This window comes from Triticum urartu, unplaced genomic scaffold (genome assembly GCF_003073215.2).
Source record: "Triticum urartu cultivar G1812 unplaced genomic scaffold, Tu2.1 TuUngrouped_contig_5859, whole genome shotgun sequence".
NCBI classification, from domain to species: Eukaryota; Viridiplantae; Streptophyta; class Magnoliopsida; order Poales; family Poaceae; genus Triticum; species Triticum urartu.
Genome location: NW_024116568.1, coordinates 1 through 11501, shown reverse-complemented (window position 1 = coordinate 11501; position 11501 = coordinate 1). Strand labels below are relative to the sequence as shown.

The following is an 11501-nucleotide window of genomic DNA, read 5'->3' as shown; positions in this document are numbered from 1 at the left end:
GCAGGCGAAGACCACCTTTTGTCAGGATAGGAGCGTCCTTGTGTTCCCGCTCAAATGGCTGTTGTGGGATTCCCTTCCCGCCTAAACATTTCGGGGGAAGAGGACCCTGGTCGTCTATATAATTAGCTAGGGCTCCTAGCTAGAGGAGGAGGACCAACCCATTGGGACTGAGCATAGCAAAGGCGCAAGAACATCCGCTTCCTCACCCCTCTCGAGCTCGCCTCCTGAGCTCAGGGATCCACTGTACTTGTTCATACTCAAGCCCTCGCGAGGCCAATCCACTAAAGCAGGACGTAGGGTTTTACACCGCAAGGTGGCCTGAACCTGGGTAAACTCTTGTGTGCTCTACTTGTTTGCTTGCTTGCTTGCATTCCATTCCCACCACCAGGAGAAGAGCGAGGCGCTAGGTAGATGTGTAGTGGGAGAGATCTTCGTCACGCCCCTGTGTTCGAATCTTAAGGGTTTTGCGGAGCCCGGAATCCGACAGGCGCGCTCAGGCTTGGCTTCGAGGCGAAGCCAAAGGGCAAGCGTGGAGCGCCACGGGCCCCAACAGACTGCGGCCAAGATTGGTGCGTGGCGACTGATTGGACGTGGTCGTCTCCACTTCCCCACGCCGCCTCGGCAATTGCCCGATTTGACGAGTCCTTGCTGCATGCAGAAAAGATCATTATTACCTTATATCGTGGAGGCCGGCGGTTGGCCTCCCTTTGGCTATAAATGGGAAGAGGGGCGGAGCCCCTATCACCCATCTCTTTCGTTGCTTCTCCCGCTCCTTCTTCTTCCTCGCTTCACTGCTCGCTGCATCGACCATGGCGCCGATACAGAGGTTCTCGGCCGCGGAAAAGGGAAAGACTCCCCTTAACAAGCTCGAGCCACTTCCGCCGAAGAAGAGGCTATCTCATCGTCGTGACATCGTCGTGAGGTCGGAAGTGTCGCGGCCATGGTACGAGCGGCCACCTCTGGGGTATCTGTTTCCCTTGTACCCTCAAGCTGAGGGCTCCGAAGGGAGAGGCGACGAGCGCCGCCGCCCGCACTAGGGCCCTGGTCGCCGCGTCGCGGTAACGCACGCCATCGCCCCAGGGGTCCATGCCGTGGACTCCTCGCGTGAATTCATGCTATGGGCGGCGATGCCTCCGCACACTTGGATTCGCTACCCGCAGTTCTTCGCCGCCGAGAGGCCCCCTCGAGCTATGGTTGCAGCACGCCGACTGCGATGCCCCGGCGACTGGAGTGGAGGTTGAAGCCGTCTCCTCCGGGAGGATCTTCTTGACTCGTGGCTGGGGCGAGGTCGCGCGAGTCTGCCGCACGGAAGGCGCCCTCGCCATGTACTCCATGTCTGAATCCATTATTTCAAAGAAGGGCAAACATATTAGCATGTGCATTTTACCAAACACTTGTCGGGCATTGTGAACCCCGCCGAGGCAGTTGGTACGGTAGATGCCCGACAGACAAATAGGAGGTGTGGACCGCCGGCGTAGGCAAAGCGGCGTGCCGACCGGGTGGAACGGCGGAGGTCGCGGAGATGCGAGAAGGACTTGGCGGGCGAATGGGATGGTAGAGTGGTAGTGTTGACAAGGGATGAAGCGGATGAAGAGATAGAGGAAAGAGATGGAGACGCGTGGTCCGGGTGTGGTTTTGGGTGGCCCGGGGGTGTCGAAATCCTACGTGGCGGTGGTCCGGACTCCCGCAAAGCCCCCCTCCACCTTAGTTTGCGGGAAACAGACTGATCTGCGGACCGATACGAGATAAAATTTAATGACAAACTGCGTCCATACAGTGTGGTCGAATGTTTGTGAGCGATTTGAGGGTCCGCTTTAGAGATGCCCTTAGATTCCTTGTATTTTAAGTTAAACTTTGACCGCAAACTTGATTTGTAAAATAAAAGCGATATGCCATAAAATTATATTGTTGGATTTGTATCTAAAATTTATTTTCAATGATACCATTATTATTGCATAAAACTCATATTTTATTATGTTAATATATGGTCATACTTTCGTTCAAAATATGAGCAGCCTAATAAACCCCATCGGAGTCGCTGGAACCTCTTTTCCCCTCAAAGAGACTGAAATGTACATTTAGAATGGTTCATTTTTATTTGTTTTCATTTTTTCGTGAAAAACTTTTGATCTATTTATCAATTGTTAAGCTAGTAAAAAATCACTAGAAGTAAAAAAGTAGATCCAAATTCGTAGACCACCTATCGACGACTACAAAGACTGGAGCGAACCGAAGGTGCCCTGCTTTCATCGCCTCTTTCTCATTGGAGCTGGACAAACATTATTGTAGTAGACAGTTGAAAAGTCGTCGTGCTAAGGTCTTATAAAACCAGCGCACCAAAACAGGAACCGTCGCCGATAAAGAGAAGCATAGATCGGAAGGATCCAACCTGTAGACACACGAACACAGACGAACGAAGACTGGATCCACGTGGATCCACCGAAAACAAACACCAACGGAATCCCACGAGATCCGCTCGAGACAAACCTTCACACCTCCTTTGAGAATTAGAAACACCACCGAAGCGGGGCTAGACGAGAAGGATCTTATTTTATCTAAAAAAGCCGTCGTCGCCTCGCATCTCTGAGCAGGACACAAATTCTATAAAAATTAACAAAAAATATTTAAAAACGGAGACCTCTCGCGGACAAGGAGCCGCCGTGCCTCCGTGGTCCCAAGACACACAGACACAGCCACACAGGAGACGATCGTTTGAAGCGTTGAACTGATGAGCATGCGCTCACACCCTGGCTTCTCACTTTAAGCAAGTTAGAGGAGACGAAAAGGAAGCAGACACACCCCTGTCAAGTAGAGTAGGAAAAGAAGAGTAGGAGTAGGTCTGCCCGGTCATCGCGTCAAACTCGATCCCCGTCCACCGCGCACGCCGCCGAGGCACCCCGCGCCCGCACGGCGGCCGCAGGGCTTTTAACGCGCTGCCGCTGTTCGGCGTGCGCGTGTCCCTCGCCGAGCGCGGCCGCGCCGTCTGCTCGCTCCGCGTGCCCGCCCGCCTCACGGTACGTGTGCGCCCGCAGACTATCTCGAGCCCTGGCGCTCCGCGAGGTTGGCTTCTTCCCGTGATTGGTTTCCGATTCCAATTTGTCCTTGGTTTGGGCGCGCGCGCGTGCAGGACGCGGACGGGAACTGGCACGCGGGGGCTATCGCGGCGGCGGTGGACGACGTGTGCGCGGCGGCGATCATGTCGGTGGAGGGCATCATCAAGGTCTCCGTCCACTACGACATCTCCTACTTCGCGCCGGCCAAGCACCATGTGCGTACCCTACCTACTATACTCTCTGCTCTGCTCTGCTCTGTTCCTCCTCCAAATGCCAGCATAAACTCGTTTACTGGGTTAAATGGAAATTAATCTCACTGTTTGCTTCTTGCAATCGTTGTGTTGCTTGATCAGTTGCAATCGTTGTGTTGGTTGATCAGTTGCTGGTTAAAAAAATTGATGTTCTGCAGCCGCGTATACTGAATTTCATGTTGTATTTCTCGCATGAGTAAATACAAAATAAATATATAGGATAATCTTGGTTGGTAAAGGACTAAAAAACACTTGGACTGTGTGGAGTCTTTATGCGTACTTCCATATTTTGACGACCTCAAGTCAAAAGAAAAAAGAAAAAAATTGACTTGCAAGGCAAGAGCTGCGCACATTTCAATAAGATAGGAAAAAGCACAAGTATAGTGCCTCGGTTTATGAGAATCTGGGGCATATAGCACATGAAACAAGAAAAAAGGGAAGAAAAAAACGATTTGCAAGGCAAAAGCTGTGTCGAGTTCAGTAAAATAAGAAAAAGAACAAGAATGCAGAGTGGCTTGGTTTATATGAGAACCCGCGAAAACCACGCAAAATAAGAAATAAGAGAAAAACCCGACTTGATTCCGAATGGAGCACCATCACCAAACACCACCATGAGTAAAATATGCAGAGGTAAATTAATGCCTTGACACTACTGAGGCGGCGATTAGGCGTGCTTTGTTCGGTAGACAGATTATAAAGGATAGTCCAATTAGGTGAGCTTGATCTTTCCTGGAAAGCTGCTTTCTGAGCTCAAAGAATTTGGTTGATTATTCCTTCTGAACGTGTGCTTTGTAGAGTAAATAAAGTTGGAGTATCAAAGCAAAACTCTTCAACCATTTCTTCTTCGAGTAGTTATAAGGCAAGAGGCGCCAAGGCTACACATTAAAGGGTAGCGGTTATGGCTCTGCCATTTTCGGCCTCAGCACACTGAGCTTTAAGAGCACATTCTTATCTTTGCCCAGACAAAGCACTAATTTCCGATCAGCATACGCCATTTCAGACGCTTTCCATTTCATTGCACAGTATTAAGTCGTCAAGTCACATTGTCTGAAACCGTACGATTTCAGCTGCATTTTGCATCCTCGCGTGCAAGTTTCATCAAGACCAAGGCTGAAGTAAAATAAGTTCTGCTGAAATGTTTTCAGGAGGAAGTGGAGATGGACGGGAGGGTGGTCGACCGGAAAGGGAGGATGACGGCGGTGACCACGGAGGTCCGGAAGAAGGAGTCCGGCGCGCTGGTGGCGGTCGGCCGGCAGTGGATGACCACCTCCAGACCAAAGGGATATCAAGGGAGCAAGCTATGATACAGCAACGATGAGAACACTATCTGTCCAAATTCATTGATTAACTGACAATGTTAAATGCTTATTTGAGGAGCTCTTTTACGGTACCGGGTAATGAATACGGGCCCTCCATTCTGGAAGATCCAACGGCCCGAAGAGATATATACTGCTGGAATTGGTTTAGCAGTATAAAGACTGCACTGCTCGATCAACGTAAGCGGTATATGTGATTTGAAGGCAACTCGGGAAGATTTTTAAGTTTCAGCTCGTCAGATTGAGGCGCCCCACGCATTCTCCCTCGGCGAGCCGATCTCTCGTCCCTTCCTCGGCCAGCCTGTGCTCGTGGATCAGGCGCTCGGCGGCATAGCGCAGGTCTCGGCAGTCGGCACCCGACGTCTCCTGCCTACACCGGATGTGAGGGCAGAATGGCGCAGCTTCTGTTCTTCGGCAGGCCGGATGTGAGGTACCATCATCCCACGGGTGACAAGCGCTGACGGATAATTTAGTGTTCACCTTTGTAGAGAGTTGGCCATATCCAATGCAAATTCAGGTTTTAAGCTGCACTACTTGGTTCAGGCTGTTGGCAATTTCAGTGATGGGTTTGTTATTTCCTAGCAGCGGCAGCTAGCCCCTTGGAAGAAAGTTTTTGACATCACTCGGTTTCTACGATGCAGCCAAGTATGGATAACTGAACTTCTAATCCATAACAAGGCGGCGGACGTTCGAGGCCTGTTGGAAGGTTACGGATTTGTGAACTAGCTAGATATGGATGGAGTGAACTAGCACGGCGGCAGTGAGGGGGAGTTAGATGGCCGGGGCGTGCAATATGGGAGACGGCGCGTCTGGATTGAGTCGGCGGCGTTTTCTCTCGACAGTCGACAGCCATGACAGATTCCAGATACAAACTAATAAGAGTTTGGTTTTCTTTTAATGTGAAAAATTAGAGGTCTAAAATACCCTCAAGAATTGAACGGTGAGATTAGGTATATAGTGCTCCTTTTTCCGTAGCAGTATAGGTATCATAAAAAAGCTCTTGAGGAGTGGAGATCACCTCGAGTCCAAAGGGATTTGAAGGAAGCTGCGTTGGGCATTTCGTTGGTTGACTTGAGTTTCAGAATATGCCTACATCGTGCATTATTGCTAGTCACTGTCATGGGGTTAATTAAGTCGAGCTGATCTTATATCGTGCTCCTACGGGTACAACAAGGCTATAGCTGTGGAGGAGCAAGGAAGCGTCCAAGGTCACAAATCAAGCACACGCAACACACACACACACACACACACACACACGCACATGGACGACGGGGCGGCGGAGGCCGAAGCGCTGCGGCTCCGGCTGGCCGCCGTCGCCAGGAAGTGGCTGGAGGACCCGCGCGCGGACTACGCCGGCAAAATCACCGACGCGGCCAGCCAAAAGGGGCACGCGCTCAACTCGCTGGTGCTGGCCGGCGCACGCATCTCCCTCTCCGAGCACGGCCGCGTCGTGTGCTCGTTCCACGTGCCGCCGCCGCTCACCGTACGTGCGCCCAGCCCCCTCGCACATATTGGGTTCTCCCACTCAAGCGCCTGTGCCGCCGTGTCCGGGTCGGAGATCTCACCGCGGCGTGTCTTTGTCTGTTCCCGCGTTGCGCTTGCGTGCAGGACTCTGACGGGACGTGGCACGCGGGGGCGCTGGCGGCGGCGGTGGACAACATGTGCTCGGCGGTGGTCTTCACGGTGGTGGGCGCGCCCACGTCCACCGTCCACTACGGCCTGTCCTACTTCTCGCCCGTCGCGTGCAACGTATGTCCATTTCCTATGATAATAATACATGATGATGATTGATGGCAAGCTGCTGCGGCGGCCGGCGAGCAAATTGAAACATGGCGAATCGATCGTGTGCAGGAGGAGGTTCAGTTGGACGGGCGGGTGGTGGGCCGGAAAGGGAAGCTCACGGCCGCCGTGGTGCGGGTGCGGAAGATGGGATCCGGCGAGCTGGTGGCGATAGGGAGGCAGTGGATGACCCCTGCCTGGCCAACGAAGAGCAACAAAAGTAGGAGCAAGCTCTGACACAAGTTAAAATGTCGTCCGATCGATGATTTCAGATTTGAGCATCTCCGTTCAACATAATAAAACAAAAGAAAATCCATTTTACTAATGCTCACGCGAGTGATTGCTTCTTTGAAGTCTAGTTCAGAGAAGAAAATGCAACTTGCACTTTTCAACGGAGTGAAAAAGCGTCATATACACTTCTCACTACGCAGTTGCACCTTTCGGCAGCGACTTAGACGCACTACCTCTGTTGACTTTTTATAAGGCATTCTTAGAGTTTAATATGCCAGTGAAAATTCAAAAAATATGCTGATGTCAAAAAACGTCTTATGTTAGTAGTATTAAGTTCGGGAGATAGTACAAAAAAAGCATTTCTCAAGACTTGGATATACCCTTTTATTATGTCAATTGTGGGAAAATATACTGGTGCTACCACTCCTTAGATGCTACTGTGATACAGGGGCACCAAGGCTGTTAAATCTGTGATCCAACGAACAACATCATCGGACGTGAATCAAAACATCATTTTAGGAATGTTGAGAGGTTTTCTACAAAACTTGCACTGGCCAATGCCGGCCATTTGATGCACGATACAATGCTCCAGAACCCCGGTAGCATCTAAAGGTGCGATAGCAGCTGACATGCACTATGTCAACTATTGCTGGAGACCTCGATGTGGTCATTTTTTAAGGTGTTGTGTGAGGGTCATGTTCTTTTACTGTTGATGGGAGCATTGTCAAATTTATTGATTAGAAAGGGTATTAAAGGAAAAAAAGCACAACATAAATGTTAGCGCAAAAGGGAAAAAGGGAAAAAAGAGACTGCTCGGTTTATTGAAGGAAAACCAAATGAAAAACTGAATAAAGGCGAGCCACACCTAGTTTGACTAGGTCTAAAGCGCTAAAAAATAGCAAGACGCCTGAAAGGCCAAACACCACAGAACACGTAGCCGAGTACTCGAGTGTCGTCTTCGCCGCTATCAAAGTGCACACCAAAACCATTGCTGGCCTAATCTTCCATGAGCAAATTTGCCAACCTCGTCGACACCAAAGAGGAAAGACATGCCAAAAGGAGGTGGACATATGTTGCTCTGATCCCATGAGAAGCGACCAATTGGCTTATATGACCCTTCTCATATGTGAATAGTACTCATGCTCCCTGTCATCGATGAATGCATCATCTTTAGCCCCACGTGGCCACTGCCAACTTCCACGAGCAACAATTCCCACCAAACGGATCCACCTCCAAGACGATGCCCCCAAGAGGGAACACAACACTGAGCATAGCTACCAATGCTGCCATTGTCCGATCAAGCAGACCATATCTAGGGTTTACTCCGGAGCATAATAGGAAGGACAATAAGAACTGCTACATCGACGCCTTCAATGAGGGAACGACGCATTTAAGAACCACCGAAGACGACTCATGCCACAACCGAAGTACGGCTTTCGCCAGCAACCTCACCCATCCAAACCTAGGAACCGACCATTCCACCATGGGCTTAATTTTTTTGGATCTGTCAACAAATTTTTAAATTATAAAAAGTTCTTTCTTAAATGTGTACAATTTTGGAAACATCCAAACAATTTTTGGAAACACAATTTTTTTATAAAAGGGAATTTTTTTGAAAATGTGAACTTTTGATGAAAACTAGAACATTTTTTGAATTTGAGAATTATTGAAACTGAGAATATGTTTTGAACTTTCAGAACAATTGTAGAAAAGATGACCATTTTTTAAAACTCAAACATTTTTCCAATTTGTGAAAAATTCTTAAAAATATTACTTTTTGAATCTTGAACATTTTTTGAAAACACAAACATTTTTAAAATATCAAACAAGTTTTAATACATGAACATTTTTTGAAAAAAATGGGAACATTTTTGAAATTTGAACAAATTTCGGAACAAGTGCAACAATTTAAAGTTTAAAACTTTTTAATATGAGAACAACATTTTGAAATTTTGAACCTTTAAAAAATTTGATGAAACTTCGAAATTCTGAGAATTTATTGAAATTTGGAGTTTATGTAAAAAAGAAAGCCGAGAAAAATAAAATTGATAATAAAATAAACAGGAAAGAAAGGGGGAATGAAAAAAATAGAAACTGGAAAGAAAAATAAAATGGGCGGGCCTAGTCGCGGGCGCCCTGTCCGAAGCTCCGACTATTAACGCATTATGCGGTAAATAGTGTATTCCCGCGTATATCACATTTTTTAAGGCAACCCACGTACACGATATCATTATTTTTTTAGGCAAGCCGCGGATACCTTTTTTGTCGGCTTAGATGTGCGTTGCCCACATCAACCAGCAGCCTGATTGGGTTTTTTGAAAACACAATTTTTGAAAACAAAATGTGGGCTTAGATGTGGGTTGCTCAAGACTCAATGGGGCCTAATCAAAGATTCCTTCCCTCGTCCGCGTCTCCTCGCATCCGACTCTTTCAAGAGGAACTACTTAACGAGCGCTCCTTTGGAAGCCTCGCAACGATCAGCGCCACTTGATGTGCTCTCAGCCATTCGCCACGTGTCGTGCTCTGGGCGTTTTCTTTGAATTTTATTTTTTTATTTTTTACACGCATTTTTGACTTATTAAACAATTTTCTTAGCTTTTTTGGTTTCCACCGGCCTTCCATAGCTTTTCGATAAAAAAATTCTAAAAAAAAATTGTTTACGCGAAATAACGTGTTTTTTTTCTTACGCGAGAGTCACGGTTTTGCTTGCGTGAGAGTCACAGTCGTGCCTCTGAAAAACGAAAAAGAAACGTGTTCTCTGTTTTTTTCCTTTCGCGAGAGTCACGATTTTGCTTTCGCGAGAGGCAGAGGTGTGATTTCGCCAGAGTCGTAGCCGTGCCTCTCGGAAACGAAAACAAACATGTTTTATATTTTTTTTTCTTTTTGCGAGAGTCGCGGTTTTGCTTACGCGAAAGACACGGTTATGATTTAGCGAGAGTCACGACCGTGTCTCTCGAAAACGGAAAAAATATGTTTTCTGTTATTCTTTTTCCCTTTTTCAAGAGTCAGGTTTTACTTATGCGAGAGGCACGGTTGTGCTTTAGCGAGAGGCACGGCCGTGCCTCTTGGAAAAGAAAAAAACGTGTTTTCTATTTTTTTTTCTTTCGCGAGAGTCACGGTTTTTGCTTCCGCGTCACAACCGTGTCTCTCGTAAACGAAAAAAAATGTGTTTTCTATTTTTTTTTCTTTCACAAGAGTCACAGTTTTGCTTCCGTGAGAAGCACGGTTGTGCTTTCGCAAGAGTCATGGCTGTGCCTCCTCGGAAATGAAAAAAAACACATTTTTTCTTCTTGTTTTTTCTTCCGCGAGAGGCACGGGCATGCCTCTTTTGGAAAGGAAAAAAATCACGCTCCCAATTCGTGTTTTTTCGTGGAAAAAAATCATCAAAATCTATCGACATGGGATCTAGTTTTGAAGATCTTGACGCGAGGAATTCAACCGTGAAAGCGGTTCGAGATTTGGACGCATGGTTTAAGAGATAAAATGTTTTGAATAAATGGATTTACGAAAAGGGGAAAACTTTCACGTTGCGACAAGTGGCGCGCGTATCGCGACCTGAGAAGTTGGAGTGATCTTTGCAACGAGTACTCCTCAACTAATGATTTCGGACTCTCCTAGACCCGCCATCCCCAGCCACCCTCCTCTCTCCTCAAGTGGCGTAGCTTCGCCTAGCCTCCGCTCCCCCGGAGTCCCGACGGTGGTCGGTGACGGAACCAGTTATGGGGTGACGTTCCTTCGCCTTGGCAACTCTGAATCTGAACTGGATGTTGTGGGATGTATTGCTCTTCGTGCATAGGCACGTATATATGATGTAAGAAAGTGGGCCACGGACCTCAACTATACAAGGAACTAGGAGGCGGGCCCAATACACAATATGCACATAACACATATACTCAACACCCCACCCCTCGGCAGTCAAAGCGGCACCGCGGCTGATGTTGGGGAACGTAGTAATTTCATAAAATTTCCTACGCACACGCAAGATCATGGTGATGCATAGCAACGAGAGGGAAGAGTATCGTCCACGTACTCTCGTAGACCGTAAGCGGAAGCGTTATGATAACGCGGTTGATGTAGTCGAATGTCTTCACAATCCGACCGATCCAAGTACCGAACGCACAACACCTTCGAGTTCAGCACACGTTCAGCTTGATGACGTCCCACGAACTCCCATCCAGCAGAGCTTAACGGGAGAGTTCCGTCAGCACGACGGCGTGATGACGTTGATGATGTTGCTATCGACGCAGGGCTTCGCCTAAGCACCGCTACGATATGATCGAGGTGGATTATGGTGGAGGGGGGCACCGCACACGACTAAGGGATCAATGATCAACTTGTGTGTTTTAGGGTGCCCCCTGCCCCCCTATATAAAGGAGCAAGGGGGAGGCCGTCCGGCCCTCCTAGGGCGCGCCAGGAGGAGTCCTCCTCCTAGTAGGAGTAGGACTGCCCTTTCCTACTCCTACTAGCAGGAGGAAAAGGAAATGGGAAAGGGGAGAAGGAAGGAGAGGGAGGAAAGAAGGAAAGGGGGCCCGGCCCCCTAGTATAATTCGGTTTGGGCTAGGGGGCCGCGCGCCCTGCCTCCTCTCTTCCACCACTTGGCCCATGAGGTCCAATACTTCTTTCCCGTATTCTCGTAACTCCCCGGTACTCCAAAAAATATCAGAATCATTCGGAACCTTTCCGATGTCCGAATATAGTCGTTCAATATATCGATCTTTACGTCTCGACCATTTTGGGACTCCTCGTCATGTCCCCGGTCTCATCCGGGACTCCGAACTACCTTCGGTACATCAAATCACATAAACTCATAATACCGATTGTCACCGAACGTTAAGCGTGCGGACCCTATGGGTTCGAGAACTATGTAGACA

At 48.3% G+C, this 11501-nt stretch overlaps 1 protein-coding gene across 1 annotated transcript; it reads left to right on the top strand.

Moving 5' to 3' along the window:
* Nucleotides 1-2837: 2837 nt before the first annotated feature.
* On the top strand, nt 2838-6724 carry LOC125529800 (the record flags this gene model as incomplete). Its single annotated transcript, XM_048694213.1, has 6 exons — nt 2838-3014; nt 3128-3268; nt 4450-4607; nt 5755-6103; nt 6229-6369; nt 6472-6724. Coding segments are annotated over 6 exons (1131 nt in total), but the record flags the coding sequence as incomplete, so codon positions are not given.
* Between the last annotated feature and the right edge of the window lie 4777 nt (nt 6725-11501).